This window comes from Mizuhopecten yessoensis, unplaced genomic scaffold, assembly GCF_002113885.1.
Source record: "Mizuhopecten yessoensis strain PY_sf001 unplaced genomic scaffold, ASM211388v2 scaffold716197, whole genome shotgun sequence".
In the NCBI taxonomy this organism is placed as follows: domain Eukaryota; kingdom Metazoa; phylum Mollusca; class Bivalvia; order Pectinida; family Pectinidae; genus Mizuhopecten; species Mizuhopecten yessoensis.
In genome coordinates this window covers 195126-218060 of record NW_018479996.1, presented here as the reverse complement: position 1 = coordinate 218060, position 22935 = coordinate 195126, and the positions used below count along the sequence as shown (strand labels likewise).

At 35.8% G+C, this 22935-nt stretch overlaps 1 protein-coding gene across 11 annotated transcripts in view; it reads left to right on the top strand.

Annotated features, from left to right (window-relative positions):
* Nucleotides 1–22935, top strand: part of LOC110442051 (neurexin-2-like) — a 244323-nt gene that overhangs the window by 60685 nt on the left and 160703 nt on the right. For 8 of the 11 annotated variants that reach the window (XM_021485465.1, XM_021485470.1, XM_021485469.1 and 5 more), the window contains exon 2: nucleotides 16424–17918. In XM_021485465.1, the coding sequence (XP_021341140.1) occupies nucleotides 17183–17918 (736 nt within the window). In that variant the 5' untranslated portion in view covers nucleotides 16424–17182. Of the gene's footprint in view, nucleotides 1–12426; nucleotides 12572–16423; nucleotides 17919–22935 lie in introns of those variants that run through there. The other 3 variants (XM_021485464.1, XM_021485466.1, XM_021485463.1) reach the window with 3 other exon arrangements.

Here is a 22935-nt window from a genome sequence, read left to right as displayed (position 1 = left end):
ATTCTATTTCTTTCACATTAAGTACTGTACTAGTAAATATGTGAAATGACAAACTCACTTTGAAGGTTGGCTTTCATACACATCAGTATTAAGTTTAGATCAAAAGTTACCTCAAGGTGCATTTACTGTTAACATGACTCGATCAAACAGATTAGAGGAAAGAAGAGAAAAGATTGAACTGACAAAGAACTAATGAAGATGGTACAAAGGTGGGCGCCAAGATCCCTCTGGGATCTCTTGTCTACTTTAAGTTAATTCAATATGACATTTTGTACCTTAAATATTTAGATGTTGTTTATTGATCAAAACAATTTGTGTGTATTGAAATACGCTTTACAGCAAAACTAATTGAATCAATCTTGGTCAGGTGGTGCAGTTAATTGCGTAGTGCATTTGTCTTTCACCAAGATATATCTGGGATTCGATTCCCTGTCGGATGTTAAAGGTATGGGATCACTTGTGTGACCATGTGACTTGTCTCCAGGTCTTTTGCTTTCCTGTCATTAAAACTGACCATAAAACATGAAAGTATTGTTTTATCTTAACCCACTCACAAACCAAATGTAACCACCTGACCATAAACATGAAAGTATTGTTTTTTCGTAACCCACTCACAAACCAAATGTAACCACCTGACCATAAACATGAAAGTATTGTTTTATCGTAACCCACTCACAAACCAAAAGTAACCACCTGACCATAAAACATTAAAGTATTGTTTTTTCGTAACCCACTCACAAACCAAATGTAACCACCTGACCAAAAACATGAAAGTATTGTTTTTTCGTAATATAAAAGTAATATGTATAACACCTGATGATGAAACATAAAAGTTTTACCTTAATCCACATCAAACAAAGTGTTTCACAATCAAAAACTCATGGTTTAATTAGGATGTTTGAATGCACTTAGTTTCAGATCAGGTAAGATTGATCACAATACTTCTAATGTTAAGATTGAAAATCAGCCTAATATAGATCAATTCTTATCATGGTAGTGTTTGCAGAATTATGTCATTGATTTCCTCTAATAACACAAAAAGTATTACAATGGCTGTAAGTTCTGCTGTGACTGTTAGTATGTAGGTTAGACTGTAGTATTGGTGATTGGAGCTGTGTCGGGGAGTGTTGTAGTATGTATGGTAGACTAGTATTGGTGACTGGAGCTGTGTCAGGGAGTGTTGTATGTATGGTAGACTGTAGTATTGGTGATTGGAGCTGTGCTGGGGAGTGTTGTAGTAATTGTTTGGTAAACTGTACTATAATGTAGTATTGGTGATTGGAGCTGTGCTGGGGAGTGTTGTAGTAATTGTTTGGTAGACTGTAGTATTGGTGATTGGAGCTGTGTCGGGGAGTGTTGTAGTATATATGGTAGACTGTAGTATAGGTGATTCGAGCTGTGCCGGGGAGTGTTGTAGTATATATGGTAGACTTTAGTATTGGTGATTGGAGCTGTGTCGGGGAGTATTGTAGTTTTTCTTTGGTAGACTGTAGTATAGGTGATTGGAGCTGTGCCGGGGAGTGTTGTAGTATATATGGTAGACTTTAGTATTGGTGATTGGAGCTGTGTCGGGGAGTATTGTAGTTTTTGTTTGGTAGACTGTAGTATAGGTGATTGGAGCTGTGCTTGGGAGTACAGCAGTATTTTTTTCCCTTTAGTCCTCCATTGTCCTCCATTACTGTCCTGATAGCATTATCAGACTTATCTCTGTAGCCCAATTGAATCAAACCTTATATATGATGTAATTATGAGGTTTTTGTGTATAGCCTGCCACTTTATTATGGTGAATTCACAGATATGCTAGGAAAACTTCACAATTTATTATGAGCTACAGAGAGATATTGCAGGATAACTTGTAAACAAGTGTATGATACCACGTAACACAGGCAAGGAATGCTGTGATAGGTATTGGTGTCCTTGCTTGTCAATTGTACATCCTACTCCAACAAATTACCTTTGTCCATTCATATCTCATCTGAGACAGATCCAGCATGGTAAAAGTGGTGCCGTCGTCAACCCCTACAACTGTAGCAGGAAACCGAACAATATGTAATTGTACCTATCGGTTTACAATTCTTTCTCATACTTGTATTACCACGATAGATATTGCCAGCATTTTATCCCCGTTTCCTGTAATTGTTGTTAACAGGATTCTCCACCATTTCGTTAGAAGATGGCTTAATGATTCATTTCTTTAAGAGATAGTTTTATGCTTCGTTTCTTTAGACGCTGATTTTCCATCATTCCTTCAGGTGACAGCTTCTCATTCTTTTCTTGATGGTAATGCTCCTTTATTTCCTTCAGGCTTGTAACCTGTGTTTTTTAATTCCTCCTCATTTAAAAAAAACATATATTTAAGTTAATTTCATAAATGAGTTGATTAAAAGCAACATTTTATCAAAAATAAAAAATAAACATGTTTATTACATTTTACGCCTGTCCCTAGTTGTCAGTGAGGAGGTGAACAGAAAGGTAATGATTTCACGAGGAGAGGTGAAGATTTATGACAATAGACAGAGTTATCAGAATGTGTGGGGGAGTCAATCAAATGGTACCAAATTGATGTATACGACAGCGTTTGCTACTGTACAAGTCTTGCCTGGTATTAATTTGCAGTCTTTGTGTAGTACCTTATATGGTATACTTTAGGAGATGCTGGGCACTGCCTGCAACACCGATTACACCCAACCAGCTGCAGTATAGATATTGAAATTCAAAATGGCATCGGAGATGATTTCCAATCAATAGTCAAGTTTCTCATCAGTTGGAATCTTTTCATATTTCATTTCTGATTTTGATTACAATATTCCCAGGGGCATGTTGATTAGCATGGTGATTTATAGTCGAACATAGTAGAAGAAAGGACACAATTTATATCAGTTTTATGTGCGGGACTCTTGCTAGCTTCAAATTTAACGTCGACCAATCAAACTGCAAATAACTAGATTCTTATTTCCTGTTTCTGTGTGAATCATATACTTCTGTGTTGCTTTATAGGTTGTGTCGGCTGCCATTTTACCAGAGTGTTCCGAGATTTGATTGCATGGCATTTATGTTTTCTCTGATTCTTATATAAATGGGCAACTGTGGTGTTGGGGAAGGCAGACAGACAATTGGCTAGATGGTTTAATTTCTGAATAAAGATAAAATGTTTGTAGAAACACAATTCCAGCTGAATTTTGCATCAATACTTTTAATAAAGTTGTCAATGTCAATAAACCATATCATCTGACAACAATATAATCAGTTATAGCAAAACAACAAACAAACACAGATGTTTGGGAACTGTAGTTCTGGGAAAACATTTTTTTCCATTGTCTGTGTCTGAGGAAATGTACGCTTCATTCACGTTCGTGACTGTTTAATTTCTTTTCCATCATTTTATTTGTCATAGATAACAGAGATCTGATTATATGTGTTAGTGCGAGCTAAAAGATAGCGGCGGAACATCAGTGATTGTACAAATATACCAACCATGTTTCAAAATAGATGGAACATAATTTGTGTATATAACCGTCATTCAATCATGATCTTTTAAAGATATTTCTAGTGACGGAGAACGTCAAAAACTTGTGACCATAAACAGCCCTTAGTGAAGATCAAAAGTTCAAGTATTTTGAGAACTTATACAGTATAACCTGTCAAAACCAGCCCTTTCTAATCCAGATCCCTGTCTAAACTGGCTGTGGTTTGTGGTCCCGGCATATTCCCTATATAATTATAGTAGTTAAACCATATATAAACCGGACCCTGTCCATTCTGAAAACTGGCATTGTTTCACAAAAGTTGGCATAGTAATCCATGTAAAAACACCTGTTAATTCCGGTCCTGACATTTCTCTCGGCCGGCTAAAATCTGAAGCAAACACATTCTAAACAAATTAGCACTATCCAATGTTGGGTCGCCCTTCATTTGTATTATATACTGTATATTTTGTTAAACATAAAACGTTGCAACTGATTCATTTCCCTGTTGTTTATGTTGACACACTTGTATACAGATCGTATGCAAAACATTCCATTTTTGTATTTTCAAAAAACGACATGCAGACCCTGTATAAACCGGACACCTGTGTAAACCAGACAAATAGTTTGGTCCCTGTGGCATCTGGTTTAGACAGGTTATACTGTACTGTAAAAGTGGAAATGTTCATGTTTTGAAATGTTAGCGTTTTCTTTATGGAAGTTTTCTGTTGCCATTGGTTCAGGTCCTGCATATCCTATGTAACGATAATCTATAAATATATCTTAGCGTGTGGATATTTTTGGTGTTCATTTACTCAATGTGAAAAAATCGAACCTTTTAACACTGCGAACATTTTCACTTTTTGCTTGAAAATTCATGAAAGGTCAATACAAAGGATCTGTTTGTACGAGCTTCATTGATGCATGTTGATAGACTTCAACACTGGACAATCTTTAATAATAATTTAGACTATGACAAGTTTGTTAATGTTTTATCAGATAAGGTCAAGATCTGTTAAGCTCCATGTTGATGTCTTTAAGTTTTGATTATCTACAGTATTTGATATTTACCTACCATGGTTGTAATAGAAGACATAGATAAGGCCAGAAAAGGTCAGTCAGCCATGCACCAACAGATGTTTCGAAAATACCTATGGAGGGGCAGTTACCTCCCCTTAATCAATAGAGTGATAGAATGCCCTTCTTTCATTTGCCTTTTAGCTAATTGCTAACATACATCATGGTCCAACATGCATATTTTGACAAGTTCGTGTATATATTGTCCTTAATGTATCGCCAAATCAATCCTCTGACAAATGGTGGCAATTAGTGCAAGATTGTAACTCATTCATCCCTGAAGACACATTTGAACTCTTCCAATTCAAAGGTTGATATAGTTCATTTTGAAATTTCAGGGGTTAATGAGTTAATGTATATAGACCAGTGTTCATTATCAAAAAAAAAAAAGATCAATGCAAAAAGACATATTTTGAGTATTTTTTCACTGAGAAACCACTGTTATATAGATATTGGTATGTCTAACTCCTTGTCTGCAGAGTGCACCCAAAGATAAGTGTTCATTTTACAAAAAAAATGAATGCTCTACAATACATATTTTGTAGTATTTGCACACTATGAGAAAAATACTTTTGTATATATTGGGATGTCAAATTCCTTTTCTGCTGCATGCAACATAAGATAAGTCTTCACTTTTCCAAAAAAAAAATAAAAAAATGCTTAAAGACATTTTGAGGATTTTTGGTAAACTATGAGAAAACCACTGCTATAGATATTTTGGTATGTCTAATTCCCTTTCTGCTGCATGCACCTGAAGATCAAACTTCACTTTTCAAAACAGAAAGAAAAAAAATGCTAAAAGATATATTTTTGAATATTTGCACATTATCAGAAGTACACTGCTGTTGATATTGGTATGTCTGCTGCGTGCACCTGGTGACCCACAGCGTGTGGTAGGTTGGAGACAACGTATTGTGTGGGACGGCAGAATACCAGGATGCTACAGTTGTGAACGCTGGTAGCTTTGAAGTTAATCGTATAAACTGTTGATATAAATGTAGATAGAGTAAGGATAAGGACGTCCGCCTACTAAATTCAAAAACAAATCACATCATTTTAGAAACTTGAAGATCAAAATGCATGATTTCTCTGAATTATTTATTTAGAATTGAATAAACACAGGATGATCTTAAATTAGCGTAGAATACACTGGCGTTCTATGGAGACTTCTTGGGGAAACTTCGCCCTTGTTCTATAAATAGATATACACTTGGGATCTGTCTTATGGTAGTCGCCCATTTACTATTAACAAATGCCATGTTTGATGGGCGATAGTTGATGAATAGAGATATTGCAAAATTTGAGTTTTGTTTGGAAACATTGTAATTCAATAGTGTTGAAAAAAGATACAAAATCAGCAGAATAGTTTGGTTAACCATATAGAAAGTGCAGTGAAGAAAAAAGGCCATTATATGTTTATAGCTTATTCTGGCTTAAAAATGATAGCTGTTTTTGTACTTAAATATTTATTTGTGTGAGTTTAATGTATGTGTTTGTTCTGGTGTTGGTGAGGAGTGGTGGTAACCGCCTGTGTTTAGATAGGGATGGGTAATCAAGTTAAGCTGGTGGTTTCCAGCCCTTGTCTGACTGATTGTTTCACCGATATTATGCCTTGAAGCTGTATGTCATATCCTTGTTGCTAGATGCTATCACTTAAAGATTATGATACCATTTCCTTGTTGCTAGATACTGAAGTAACACATTCACCTGAAGCCTTATCCTTCTTGATCTACCAATCATGAGCTGGCTGTGCCTATACCTGTTACATATGTAAACATTTCCTGGTAATTTTTATGAGCCTTCTGTTAGCCGGTTTTTAATTGTCGGTTTGTAAATGTCGGGCAAATTTCTATGAAAGAGATTGCTGCTTCTCCTTCTCAACCTTTTTATTATCCGCCACCAGACGTCTGCTGACAACAGAGAAACCTTTTGTGACCTGTCCTAAGGTACACTCACACCTGGAATGTGTCAAATTGAAACTTATGGCGTGAAGATGGAAATATTGGGTTTATTATTTAAGTTATGAAAATTATTTTAAAAAAGAGCCCTCAAGCCAGTCTAATCCATCTCGCCATTCAGTATGGCTAGCCTGACCTGTGAGAAGCTGAGAATATTTTTCTTGTAAAGACTATTGACCTAGTGTTGCTATTTTACAGGCCAATAAGGTAAATAAAATTCAATATGGCTAACCTTGTTTTGGTGGCAGTCTAGATTAATGAGTTAATCATAAATTACACAACATGATACGCTTGAATACCATCCTGTTCTGACAATCACAATTTCTTAAAGGAATTAAGTATAAGTTTAAGTTTACAATTTCCAATATTTCATAAAACTTTTTAAGGATGTTTAGAAACGATGGTAAATACATGACTTATTGTATGTATTCAGGTATTAATTCAAACCCAAGAAAGTTCAGTCCGATTTCTGTAGGTTTTGATGTACTAGCTAATGGGTCCATTTCCTGATGTAGTTCAGTTGGTTAGATCAACTGTATAGAGATCGGAGGATCCTAGGTTCAAAACCAGTCTGGCTGTAGCTTAAATTCTCTTGCTCCTGTTACATGGCAACCAGCTTATTACAAATGTTGAAGAAGTTATAGGGTTTAGTGTGTCTCTGTGTTCAAAACTCTTTTGTTGAAGCAGGGAGGTAGAGGAAGTTGTTATAATTTAAACAGAAGAACATTTGATAAATGTAACATCTTAACTATGTGAAAAGCAAAAAGATGATACAATTAAGTGTACTTTATGGATTTACGGTAATAATGGATGTATCTAGTATGTTTTTGCGTGATATTTGGACCTATTTTTTTATGTGTGTTATACATGCAATATGGAAGATCAATACAAGACAATGAACACCAATATACTTATATAAATATGACTTGTCTGTCATACACAAGCACAGAAGTACCCAGGTATTTACCTGCCTTGTCTGTCATACACAAGGACAGAAGTATTTACCTGACTTGTCTGTCATACACCAGGACAGAAGTATTGAACTGACTTGTCTGTCATACACAAGGACAGAGGTATTTACCTGCCTTGTCTGTCATACACAAGGACAGAAGTAGTTCCCTGACTTGTCTGTCATACACCAGGGCACAAGTATTTACCTGACTTGTCTGTCTGTAGCTGAACAGAAGTATTTACCTGCCTTGTCTGTCATACACAAGGACAGAAGTATTTACCTGCCTTGTCTGTCATACACAAGGACAGAAGTATTTACCTGCCTTGTCTGTCATACACAAGGACAGAAGTATTTACCTGCCTTGTCTGTCATACACAAGGACAGAAGTATTTACCTGCCTTGTCTGTCATACACAAGGACAGAAGTATTTACCTGCCTTGTCTGTCATACACAAGGACAGAAGTATTTACCTGCCTTGTCTGTCATACACAAGGACAGAAGTATTTACCTGACTTGTCTGTCATACACCAGGGCAGAAGTATTTACCTGACTTGTCTGTCTGTATCAGGACAGAGGTATTTACCTGCCTTGTCTGTCATACACCAGGACATAAGTATTTACCTGATTTGTCTGTCATACACAAGGACAGAAGTATTAACCTACCTTGTCTGTCATACACAAGGACAGAGGTATTTACCTGCCTTGACTGTCATACACAAGGACAGACGTATTTACCTGCCTTGTCTGTCATACACAAGGACATAAGTATTTACCTGACTTGTCTGTCATACACCAGGACATTAGTATTTACCTGACTTGTCTGTCATTCACAAGGACAGAAGTATTTACCTGACTTGTCTGTCATACACAAGGACAGAAGTATTTACCTGCCTTGTCTGTCATACACAAGGACATAAGTATTTACCTGACTTGTCCGTCATACACCAGGACAGAAGTATTGACCTGACTTGTCTCTCATACACAAGGACAGAAGTATTGACCTGATGCTCCTATCAAATAGCATGTCTCACATACGGGGCTCTGGTGCTTATTTCAGGCTTTTATTTCACATGACATGACATAGATTAAGAATGTCATTACCTAACAAAATACATTCAGTCTGATTACCTAACAAGGCACTACTTGCTAAGCTTTGTAGTAGATTAATTCTGAAAAAAACATTGCTAGGTTTTGGAGTAGATTAATTGTGAAAAACATTGCTAGGTTTTGGAGTAGATTAATTCTGTAAAAACATTGCTAGGTTTTGGAGTAGATTTATTCTTGAAAAACATTGCTAGGTTTTGGAGTAGATTAATTCTGTAAAAACATTGCTAGGTTTTGGAGTAGATTTATTCTGTAAAAACATTGCTAGGTTTTGGAGTAGATTAATTCTGTAAAACATTGCTAGGTTTAGGAGTAGATTAATTCTGTAAAAACATTGCTAGGTTATGGAGTAGATTAATTCTGAATAACATAGCTAGGTTTTGGAGTAGATTTATTCTGTTAAACATTGCTAGGTTTTGGAGTAGATAAATCTGTAAAAACATTGCTAGGTTTTGGAGTAGATTAATTCTGAATAACATAGCTAGGTTTTGGAGTAGATTAATTCTGTAAAAACATTACTAGATTTTTGAGTAGATTAATTCTGAAATACATTGCTCAGTTTAAAAAGCAGAAACAGTTGTGCATTAGTCGTCTGAATATCTTCATGCTATCTTCAACTATACCTTCAGCATATGAGAGTTTCAAAATATTCAAATTTGATTTTTGCACATTTTAAAAATATGAATTTGATTATTTTGAGATAGAACTTGTTTCATTAAACTCAGGAAGAAAAAAACTTAGAACAAACTGTACTGGTATATATATCAAACTTTTATATTTTTGACCCACAGCATTTCATAAAGTGAAGTTTTTAGGTCACCTGAGCTTTATTTAGTTCAAGTGACATATAGTGCTATCTGTCTTCGTCCGTCGTGTGTTAACATTTTACATTTTCAACTTTAGCTGAAATACTGGCGAAAGGATTTCATTAATATTTCATGGGAAGGTTACTGACATCTCCCTTAATTACCAAGTGTTGTTATTTTTCAGGTCGATCAGAAATCCAATATGGCCGCCACGGACGCCATTTTGAAAAACTATTTCAAACTTAAAGTCAAGTTTTACTGTAGGGCTGATTGAACTGAAACTTAATAGGAATGATCGACTCATGGTCCTGACAAATTGTTGTTATTTTTCGGGTCGATCAGAAATCCAATATGGCCGCCACGGACGCCATTTTGAAAAACTATTTCAAACTTAAAGTCGAGTTTTACTGTAGGGCTGATTGAACTGAAACTTTATAGGAATGATCGACTCATGGTCCTGACAAATTGTTGTTATTTTTCGGGTCGATCAGAAATCCAATATGGCCGCCACGGCCGCCATTTTAAAAAACAATTTCAAACTTAAAGTCAAGTTCTGCTAGGCAGATTGAACTGAAACTTTGTAGGAATGATCGACTTATGGTCTTGACAAAGTGTTATTATTTTTCAGGTCAATCAGAAATCCAATATGGCCGCCAATGCTGGCATTTTGAAAAACTATTTCAAACTTAAAGTCAAGTTCTAATGAGCCGATTGAACTGAAACTCGGTCTAGGAATGATCAGCTCATGGTCCTGACAAACTTAAGTTAACGTTATACTTAACTATTTTTACTTAAATTGGTACATATTTCAACAACAAAAATAAACACTGTAGGACTCAGGTGACCGTTAAGGCCCATGCATGGGCCTCTTGTTTTTTTATAAATATCTGTTTATTTGTTTATTAATCTAATGTGTCTGTCGGTGGTCATTTAATAAACTTCTTAAATATGAAAATGATGATTTTAATTAAACAGGAAAATATTTCATTCATTTACTTCTTGGTGTGAAAAGTCTAACTACATTAAATTTAAGTTTCACTCCATTAAACAATATACAGTTGTTTCATGCCTTATCAGTCAACAGTCAAAACTATTTTCCCGAGGAGTTGGGACCCTCCAGATGAACTGTTTCCTGAGGCCGCAGGCCGAGGGAAACAGTTCATTTGGTGGGTCCCAACTCTGAGGGAAAATGGTTTTGACTGTTGACTGAAAAGGCATGAAACAACTGTTTTGTTACTTGACCAATGAAAAACCAAAAAGTCCTATGTCGAATGTGATGTTTAGATCTACCGACAGACGACCGTCAACAATCCAGTACCAAAAACGCTTGATCATCGGGGTGCTTGTAATTATAGGTGCGTTCGATTACCTAACATGTGACCAGTCAACAGTTGCACGTGACCAGTCAACAGTTTCACGTGACCAGTCAACAGTTTTACGGTGACCAGTCAACAGTTTTACGGTAGCTCACATTAGCTATAGTTCGTTTGGTGAATTGTCTGGGAAACAGTCGAAATTGATTAATATGCATGTATATAGCGAGTCAGGTAACAATATAAATTATGTAGAGATTTAGCACAGAATCTTACAAGGTTTACAGAAATTCAAACCTATTTTTTTCAGCTAGAGCTCGTCCATTCTTTCTGCTTTAAACATAACACCGATCACTTGCAGATCTACGCCATAGAGGATTAGCGGTAAAGGAGAGCACATATCCAGTTCATTAAATGCAATCTTGGAGATTTTTATTTCTCAATTCTGATATATTTACAGTTCATTCGAATCCAAGTGTACTCCATCACATTTCGATCCTCTAAAACAAATTATGGTTATTGATTGGAAGGCATGTTTCTTGGAGGGAACTCTTTGTTATCGAAGGCTCATAAATCTCTATATGTAATCAACACAGCAAACCTTAATAACAAAAACTGCAGAAGAAGAAATTATAAACCGGGGATTGTTGGCCATGCATGATGTTTGTGGGATCAAGTGTACATCGTGCAGTTCTTGTGGCCATGCCAACGGAAGGACAGGGTCGTATGTGAGGAGTGTATAGACATGTACAAATTAACCACTAAACATAAACATCTCACTCAGCGAATATTATTGTGCTCATTTCTGAGAAAAAATATCAACCATCGACTATTTACCATAAGGCATAATAATTATAGTTATAAGCATGAGGGAGTTGTTGAATCATAACCAATCATTTCAATCTTGTAATCCCAACTTGTTCAGTTTACTTTCAAATATTTTTTTTTCACTTAAAACATTTTTCAAACATTTTTCGATTTTGCTGTCATATAGTTATATATAGCAAACACGGTATAATTTTTATGTTGTGGTTATTGTTTTAGATATAAATTTAATTTAAAACAAATTTATGCTTTTATGTTTTAGATCAGTATTGTATGTAAATTGTATATGTTGAACAACTTTCAATAAAGAAAGCTGGAGAGAAAAGAAAAAGGGAATTAAAAAAAAAAATCAATAATTTTATAATTCAGTTACAATTCCTCATCCACCTTTTTTTTTAATTTCCTTCATTCAAAAACACATCAACCATTTTTACAAAATCTACTTTATGGCCATTGTTTAACCATTTTTAAATGTCAAGAGACATCCGACAACAGGTATTAAAGGTGAAAAGTAGCCCCCAGTAACAAAGACTAAGGTTCGTATAGGTATAGACTGCTTCCTCTGATCGGCACCTTTACTAACGTTGGTGGACGCGACAGTTTAGTACGGGAGATACCAGTGATAATTGCCATACACCAGGGACAATGTCTCGGGGCTTGCCAGGTAATGCAGCATCATCACAAGAAACACATCAGCAGATAAAACAAGGTATTATCACCTGATTGTGTTTTACTGTTTCTGCTTGTGTATTGTACACATCTTACTGGTGATGACTGAAAGATAGAATTGATAAAACAATAATTATCCATAACGGGATGAAGAAGAACAAAAAATAGCCACAACTGGCTGTGTTTGCCGTATACCGTCAATGCTGGAAGTAAATTAGTGATTGGGTGTATGTATTCCTGACAATAGGGGAGTATTGATCGGTCAGGCTATGGAATCGTGTGGTGGTGCTCTTCATCACCAGCTCATACCTGTATGTATATCTATGATCACGGAATTCCACTAACACGTAAGGATTGTACTGGTCCTGTTTATTAAGGGGATGTGTCAGGTGTAGTACCAAAGGTAGGTTTAGGGTACGAACAGGTACCCAGGACTGATATCACAGGTAAGATCAGGATACAGACAGGTAGGGCTGCGGGGACAGGGAGGCTGACATTGTTACACTAATGGAGCTAAAAGTATTGTACAGGTCTATTACAGTGGTTCACTAAACCGTCTGGAATTCTCACACATTGTCGATTCGGCTATAATGCATGGTACTGGGGACAACTGTTAGAGGTGTGGTATGGATAATCTTTAGTGTAGAAAGCTGATGTAGATCTAGTACATGGTGGATCTGTCTGCACATATAAGGAGCTGGCTATGGTCATTATCTACTGTCTGCTACAGGTCCAGTACTAACTTCCTGCTTCAGTCCGTCTACAGGTAGGAATGGATCCGGATTCTTCAGTGCTAACAGTCTCATCAGGGAGCATAATGCTATATGCTCAAGGAGATAACATTTTGCGGTCAGTTTTGTATGTTGAGGAGTGTGATTTATACCGGTCAGTTTTGTATGTTGTGGAGGGTGATATATACCGGTTAGTTTTGTATGTTTTGGAGTGTGATACATACCGGTTAGTTTTGTATGTTTTGGAGTGTGATATAAACCTGTCAGTTTTGTATGTTGTGGAGGGTGATCTTTATACCGGTCAATTTTGTATGTTGTGGATGGTGATTTATACTGGTCAGTTTTGTATGTTGTGGATGGTGATTTATACCGGTCAATTTTGTATGTTGAGGAGTGTAATATAAACCGGTCAGTTTTGTATGTTGTGGAGGGTGATTTATACTGGTCAGTTTTGTATGTTGTGGATGGTGATTTATACCGGTCAATTATGTATGTTGTGGAGGGGGATTTATACCGGTCAGTTTTATATCTTGTGGATGGTGATTTATCCCGGTCAATTTTGTATGTTGTGGAGGGTGATTTATACCGGTCAGTTTTATATCTTGTGGATGGTGATTTATACCGGTCAATTTTGTATGTTGTGGATGCATGATTTATACCGGTCAGTTTTGTATGTTGTGGAGGATGATTTATACCGGTCAATTTTGTATGTTGAGGAGGGTGATATAGATGTTCCATGTACCTTTGACTTTTCTGACTTTCTGTAGAGTAGGAGTAATGGCCATATGTCCATACATTCATATATATAGCAATGATTAGATCACATATCTTTATTATTAAGTAATTTAACGCCTAGACCATATATTTGTCTATGTAGTAATTATAAGACCATATGGCTTGTTTTTATAGCAAAGTTTTGACCATACAACTTGTATATGAAAGTAGAATTACTAGATGTATAGTCTATAAATAAGAAGCAGTTCTTAGCCCACCATCATCAGATTGTGGTCTGTTCAAATCACCCTTTGTCAATGGTCTGCCAACCCTTTCTCTGTTCCTCCTTAAACAATACTTATTAGCACTATTGCAGATAAAGTACTGGAGAAATCTTTCTCATATTTCACATGTAGGTTCTCAGTGCAAGTTGTGCATGTTGAATTTTAAGACTGATCAGAAACAAAGATGGTCAGCATGCAGGTGGCCATCTTGAATATTAAGAGTTAGATGTTGTTAGTGCTATTTTTCAGAAAATACTGGGGGATCTTGTTCAAATGTCATATTTGAACATTAAGAGTTAGATGTTGTTAGTGCTATTTTTCAGAAAATACTTGGGGATCTTGCTCAAATGTCATATGCGGTTCTGCAGTTGTCCTTGTACATTTTGAAATTGGTTTGAAAAGCAAGATGCCAAGCTGTCATCTTGGATTTTGTCAGATAAATCTCTTAATCACTCTATCTCAAAAAGCACTAGAAAAGATCTTTCTCAAATCTTGTATGTAGGTTTTGCTTTGTCTGCAGTTGTGCATGTTGAATTCAAGATTGATTTGAAAAACAAGATGACATCCTAGCAGCCATCTTGGATTTGACAGTTTCAATAAATAGGTTATATTAAGAAAATATCACTTTGAAAGAACAATGTCATACTCAGAAATAGTAAAATTTGATAAAAAAAAAAATACCACAAGATACATTTACTGTTTTCATGACTCAATCTCACAGATAAGATAGAAAAAATCAGTCTTACATAGAACCAATGGAGATGTTTGGATGGTGGGCACCAAGATCCCTCTGTGATCTCCTGTTAGATCCTGTCTTTTCTGTAAAGAAACATTTAGACCATATATATATATATACAAAATAGTAATTGTAAATCAAACCATCCTTTACAAAGCACTAAATTCTGCTTTGGCCTTAAAACAAGATCTCATAAAATTGACCATTTTAGCAAATCCATTAAAATTAGGAATCAGCAAAAAACAGGACATTTACAATACATCATGTAGTGTACCTCTAAGTAATAGTTATCTTGTCTGTTTTATCAACTATTACACAATTGTATTGATTAATGTATTGCTAATTGTAGTCATTGTATTAAATTGTATATCTATGTACTGTAAAGCGCTTTAGAGTGGCTTATGTTAGCTAGATAGGGCGCTATATCTATGTACTGTAAAGTGCTTTAGAGTGGCTTATGTTAGCTAGATAGGGCGCTATATCTATGTACTGAACAGTGCTTTTAAGTGACTTATGTTAGCTAGATAGGGCGCTATATCTATGTCCTGTAAAGCGCTTTAGAGTGGCTTATGTTAGCTTGATAGGGCGCTAAATCTATGTACTGTACAGTGCTTTAAAGTGGCTTATGTTAGCTAGATAGGGCGCGATATCTATGTACTGTACAGTGCTTTAAAGTGGCTTATGTTAGCTAGATAGGGCGCTTTATCTATGTACTGTAAAGCGCTTTAGAGGGGCTTATGTTAGCTAGATAGGGCGCTATATCTATGTACTGTAAAGTACTTTAAAGTGGCTTATGTTAGCTAGATAGGGCGCTTTATCTATGTACTGTAAAGCGCTTTAGAGGGGCTTATGTTAGCTAGATAGGGCGCTATATCTATGTACTGTAAAGTACTTTAAAGTGGCTTATGTTAGCTAGATAGGGCGCTTTATCTATGTACTGTAAAGCGCTTTAGAGGGGCTTATGTTAGCTAGATAGGGCGCTATATCTATGTACTGTAAAGTACTTTAAAGTGGCTTATGTTAGCTAGATAGGGCGCTATATCTATGTACTGTAAAGTACTTTAAAGTGGCTTATGTTAGCTAGATAGGGCGCTATATCTATGTCCTGTAAAGCGCTTTAGAGTGGCTTATGTTAGCTAGATAGGGCGCTATATCTATGTACTGTAAAGTACTTTAAAGTGGCTTATGTTAGCTAGATAGGGCGCTATATCTATGAACTGTAAAGCGCTTTAGAGTGGCTTATGTTAGCCAGATAGGGCGCTAAATCGAATGTTGTATATTCATTTGTGTATTAAACTCTTATAACAAATGTAACATATGTCAATATGATGGTTAGGCAAAAATGTCAACAGTAAGACATTTCATTGATATGCATGTTCTTATTAGCAAATATAACTACAAAACTCTTCAAAGTGTTAAAGAAAAACAAATATTTCTCAATTGATTTTTTGTGCTTTGTAGATGGATAGACATATAACAATATGTTTAATGGATGTTGTTGATAGACACTTACATGTATGACGTGGTGTTAAATGTTTATGACATGTTACGTGTTGTAGACAGAAATACTTATGACATGTTACGTGTGGTAGACAGAAATACTTATGACATGTTCTATGTTGAAGACAAAAATACTTATGACATGTTACGTGTTGTAGACAGAGATACTTATGATATGCTTCATGTTATAGACAAAAATACTTATGACATGTTATATGTTGTAGACAAAAATACTTATGACATGTTATATGTTGCAGACAGAGATACTTATGACATGTTCTATGTTGTAGATGGACAGGGGCTGTAGATAAGGGAAGCTGTAGATTTACAGTGTGTTAAGGTGGCAGGGAGGTGACTCTCCCAACACTCCGTCTGTTTGCGCTACAGTGACGAGCTCTGGGACTGAGATGACAAGGAGAAGTCTGATCAATAGAACTGTTGTAAGTGCTGCTGCCTCACTCAAATAAACTCCTATAAGCCTCTCCTTGCTTGGCAGTGCTACACGGCACCAACTCGGCTCTGACATTCAGACTGTGTGTGTGACACTGCTAGGAGAAGCAGCTCGCTGTCTGCCACTACGACAAACGCAGGATTACTTACGTAGCGGTCAGTCAGAGATTACAGAACCACCGACTACGCCTTGGGAGGGATCTATTTAACGCAGTTCAGCATCCTTCACTTGACCAGTATACCTACTGGACCTCACATTACATCACCCTGAGATTATAATGTGGGAAACTTTGTGATAGCCGTGACAATTATATTTTGCTGGACTCGGTAGATTAACAAATCCAGGATAAACATGTGTTATGTCTTAGGCACAGGTAATGTACAGTAACCGTAGGCTTGGTGACGGATACATAAAACTGTCTGTATATAGGGACTCTGTGGCAGTAGTGTTTTAGGCTATGCTGTTGAGTAGATATCCACGACTACGACTCAACATGTGTGAGGTATTGATACGGGGTGCAGTATTGATTCCCCTTCCATTGTTGTAAAGCTAGCGCCTTTCCAAGCTTCCTCATCACCACCTCTACACTCGCACCAACATGAAGATGCACAAGTTTGCTGCGGACATCAATCTTTTTGGTGTTTTCTATCTATTTTATTTATCTCTAGTTTCATCCTTTGATTTAAATAGTCCAACAGATTCATTTGCCAAATACCAGAAATGGAACCCATGCCAAAATGGATCAATTCATCTAGAGTTCAAAACTAAGGATATGAGTGTGTTGATTTTGTATATGGATGACGGAGGTCATTCCGATTATTTTGAATTAAAACTTCTCACGGGATCGCTACATCTTAGATTCACCCTCGGAAGTGCTCCTATGAGGATAAACGTTGGACAGCGTCTTAATGACAACCGATGGCATAAAATTTCTATCAAAAGAAATCGTAAAAATATCACATTAGTTGTCGACTCCCAATCTTACACACGTACTTATCACAGCACAGATCAAGATTTTGGATATTATGCCACAAATAGTCCTGTTTTTGTGGGAGGTATTTCTAATGAGTATGAGGACAAAACATCATCGTTAACATTACCTGCTATCTACCTGGAGCCGAGGTTCACGGGGTCAATCCGTAATATTCTGTACAGTAACTGTGGTGGTCCCCCCATGCGACCAGAGTTGTTGGATTATCGGGGAATCGTTTCGGAAAACGACCAGTGTGTAGTCAGTGACCCGTGTCAGCATGGCGGAATCTGTGTCACCCACGATGAGGGCGTGGCTTGCAACTGTTCCTATACTGATTTTGAGGGCGAGTTCTGCAGCCAAAGTAAGTCCTTTTCGTTCAATTAAGATTTTGATTTGACAAAAAGTTTTTCATTTCTTCAAAGGTATTTAATACATTAACATTTTACTGTCTGCATTAAGGCCTATAATTTTCTTTTTTAAATTTTAAGGAATTTCTTAATTCTTTTAATACATTTTTTGAGCAGCAGAAAGATCATGCATATATTAGCTACTAGGTCTAAGTCTTAGCCGAGCACTACATTGACAAAAAGGTATGGTCCACTTATGTTTCTGGAATATTCCGTAATTTGTTTACGCAGGTATTTTTTTTCTATAGAAAATTTGTTCAGTTTAGACAGTTTCTAATTTATGAAGAGAAAGATTTCTAGTTTAGACATGTTATACTGTGTATATGTATATGTAATAAAAGTATGACTTTTACAGAACGTTTTACTTTCCCCTGTAAATACAACTCTACATAACTCTTTTTTTTATTCTTACATATCTTCCACTTGTACATACATTTTCATATCTTCCTATTTTTACACGGACTTGAAAGAGCCATTAATTTATAAGAACCTGGTGTATTTTCTTTAGGTTGATAATTGATTCACATTTTCTTGTGTAAATTGTGACATTGGGAATTTGAGATGTCGGCACTTAATTTTGAAGGAAAGTTTGTATGGTGTATTAGCAAGGTAATATCTTTTTTTTTAATGAGACATTTCCCTGGTTTTGTAGAAATATGTTTGGAAATGTCCATTTTATAAGTGTGGTCTGAAAATAATATGCCACATGTTTAGAAAGAAACTATTAATAAAAATTTAAGTGAAGAAAATAAAATTTGAAGCTGATACCTTTACATTGCATGATAATTAAAAAATCAACTATTAAACTTATAATTATAAGATGTAGTTAAAAGCTCAATTAACAAGCAATATTTGTAATACCACCTTGCATAAATTGATGTCTTCTAACTGACTAAATGAAGGTAAGATTTAAAATACAATATTATGATATCCAATCCCATCTTTGGTTTCTACAAAATACATTTTCAGATGGAGGGGTGTTTAAATTGCTTTTTATCAGTAGTTTTGTATCAATTCATCAGTCAGTCTGTCCGTCCATCCGTCTGTAATGAAGTTAAGGGGGTATACTGGAATCACCTTGACAACATGTCTGTCTATCCCTGGATGAAAACTCCTCTTGAACTACTGAGCCAATTTCAACAAAATCTTTATATATCTGATTGATACATCATTGTGCACCTCCTATACTTTTCAGATTAAACTTTTTTTCTCAGAGTTATTGCCCTTTTTAGGAGTAATACAACAACGGGTATATGTTTCATGTTGAGCAGCTAACTTTTGATTTTCAGAATTCAAGATGGCCACCATGAACTCTAATTGCCTAAAATAATCAAAATTGTAGCTCAAGTTCTTCGTGAAAGTGATTCATAAGTAAACATGTATACTTTAATATGGGAAACAGTCAATTTTTAAGTTTCAGGATTCAAAATGGCCACCATGGCCTCTGATTGGCTGAAACAATTACAGATAAAATTCCAAGTGTTTTGGGCCGACTTTGTTGTACTTTGTGAGAATGATGCAAATGTTATATACACTACATCTAATGAGTTTCACTCATATTTTGGGATGCAAGATGGCTGCCATGGACTCTGATTGGCTGAAACAATCAAGCCCATAAGTTGAGTTTTTGTTTTGGCAGATTTTGAATATAACTTTGCAATGCTTTATTCGAGACTGCTGGGATAATTTAGAGGATATTTATGTATACTTTGCAATACATTTTCGGTGTGACTGTTTTCATGACAGAGTTTCTTGGGGGGGGGCATCTTGGAATTTTTAAGATAAGTCTGTTAGGCGTTTTTCTAGGGATTGCTGAAGAGGTCATGGTGAAACATGGTATACATGATCACCTTTGTCCGTGTAAGTGCCTGCTTCAAGTTGAGTGGAATCAGAAAAATAAATGGCCACCTGAGGCCATCTTGGATTTTTTTATGTCTATTGTATGTAAATTTGTTAGCGCTGTTTATTGGAAAGTACTGAAGGGACATGCTAAATGTTTTGATATGCATGATCCCTTTTGTTCCTTGTACATGCTATGAGATGGATCTGATATTCTAGCGCCAAGAAAGTTCCTCAAAGATCATGTAACAGCATCGCTTGTGTGATCCCATGGCATTGGCATATGTACGTGTGGTTGCTCAAGAAAGAGAACAGAGAAATGAAAAGAAAAGAACCAAATATAACAGCGACATGAAGTGTACATTCAAGATCAGGTGACCCTGCAGATAGCCATCTGTCATGAAGGGGTTAATCATATACAATCTTTTCTATCTAGAGGTGAAGTTTTGGATAAAACAATATGTAAAAAAGGTCATTCATGCATATGTGTGTATTTAAAGAAATGTTACTCAAAAAGGTTACTCTGGAAATAATCTGTCATTTAGAGGTTACATACATACTGTGCAAAAAAAAAAAAACATCTTTCAAAATTATTTTTCAAAGACCACTTTCAGCACAGGGTTTACTGTAAAATCATTCTTTTATTAGAAGCTTCCATGGAAATATATACAAAATAACTTGCAAACTAAAAACAAGTGCATGTACATTAACGTCGTGAGGAAAAAGATTTCTGTTTAGCCTATCAAAAATAAAGTTAATTAATGTGATGTTAACGCTGAAGTTTGGTGTTCAAATTTTACATCTACAGAAATGGATTTGGTCATGATGACTTTCTGAAGTAGTTGGTCCCTTTCTCATAGTCCAAGAGGGCCGTTTGTTTGACGGAGCTTTAACGCACACAGATGGTAACTGTATCAGTGTCTCTGATGGATGATGAAGCGACTCCCAAACAGACAGGACTCCCAAACATACACTTTATAGTTTTAGGGAGATTGATACGATTTTAGCTACTTGGAGTTTGAATTTTGAACGTCTTCCATCATGTTTGGTAGCTAAGCGCTGTTTGTGTTTATAACAAATGGAGTGCCCAGTGTTATTGCAGAAGTAATACATATCTGTATTGATTTTCTCTGTGTGACTAACAAGAATTCTCCATGTTCATTCCTGTAAAAAAAACTTCTCCGAATTTTATGATGCTTAACAAAAAGTGAAGAGAATGTATTGTTTGAGTTGATATTGAAGATGACTATCACTAAACTGAAGAGATTCCTTGTTCCATGGTTAGCATGGTTTTAGTTTATGTCACTGTACAATACTCAATACTGTGTGACTTTGACCTATTGATCTTTGACCTTGGTAAGACATGCCAGTAATGGGAAAAGCTTGTATCTACTTTTCTGAAAGCTTCTTTATATAATTAAAATTTCTACATGATAAAAATCTTGACATATATAAGCTATATTTCACAGGTCCTTATCTGACGTCGTAGATAGAGCAAGTTTATTGTGATCAAGAATACGTCTATGGGTATGCGTAGAACACGTGTAAATGCGTACGTCCGTGCAGTGGCGTTGAAGGAAGGTTGTGGAATTGCTGTCATTACATATCTTATTACTGACAAACATATATATACTGACAAACATACATATACTGACAAACATATCTATGCTGACAAACATATATATACTGACAGGGATATATATACTGACAAACATACATATACTGGCAAACATATATATGCTGACAAACATATATATACTGACAAACATATATACGCTGACAAATATATATATGCATTCTCATGATCATTGCAAGTATTATGTTCCTTTTGCTTCCTTAAAACTCAAACAAAACACCAATAAAAAAATATGGAGGAAGGATATTTGCTTGTTGCAATACATATGTATTTAAAGTTCACTATTTTACAATTTAAATTTGTCAATTTGATCAGTAAATAACAAGCAGGGAATTTGAGCCTGAGAGGAGTGCTGGTCGAGCTATGTAATGCAACATGACGTTCCCTACACATATGTGATATATATGAAATACCACTTAAATATGTGTATCACAGGTCTCGGATAACTCAAGTTTATTGTCGGAATGATGTTTGCAAGGGCATTAGTCCAAGTGAAATATCATACCTCCGCACAATAAATAAATTCTATCGGAGACATCCGATAAACAAATACGGGCAGTATTTCTTTTATTGTACCTTAATGTGCTATATACATTTTTATAACAATTCTGCACACGGTCACACATGTTTATGTGGAAGATATGCCTATTTTTGTTCTTTGAAATCCAGAGTGGAGTGTAAGGGATGGGTGTCCAGACAAAGCAATGGATTGTGACGTCATATAACTATAATTTCTGGTGTCAAAGATTAGATGTCATTTGATTTAACCCTGTAATATATGATAAATAAACAGAAGATTATAATTCCAGGACAGGGTATGTGTATGAAAATCTGCATCTGGTATTGTATGCCTTGTAAATCTATAAAATTCAAAGTTAAGAAATTAGAGCAACCTAAATATTAGTACATAAAATTACATAAAATTAAAACTAAATTATAAAATAAAAAAGGCAGAAAGTGAGATCTCACTTTATTTATGATAGCACTGAATGAACAAATACACTATACAATGTGAAAACTAGAAAACTATTAAGAAACTTGGTAGGCAGGTGGTATATAAACTTGGTAAGCAGGTGGTATATAAACTTGGTGGGTAGGGTATATAAACTTGGTGGGTAGAGTAAAGAAAACTTGGTGGGTAGGGTATAGAAACTTGTTAGGTAGGTGTATAGAAACTTGGTGGGTATGTGTATAGAAACTTGGTGGGTAGGGTATAGAAACTTGGTGGGTAGGGTATAGAAACTTTGTAGGTAGGTGTATAGAAACTTGGTGGGTAAGGTATAGAAACATGGTGGGTATAGGGTATAGAACTTTGTAGGTAGGTGTATAGAAACTTGGTGGGTAGGGTATAGAAACTTGGTGGGTAGGGTATAGGGACTTCGTAGATAAGTGTTGTAAAGAAACTTGTTGGGTGTGAGTTTGTAGGTCCTTAAACCTGCTCTCAAATCTGAAAAGAAGGAATATATGTGCTGTTTTACACAAAGGGATTTTATTTC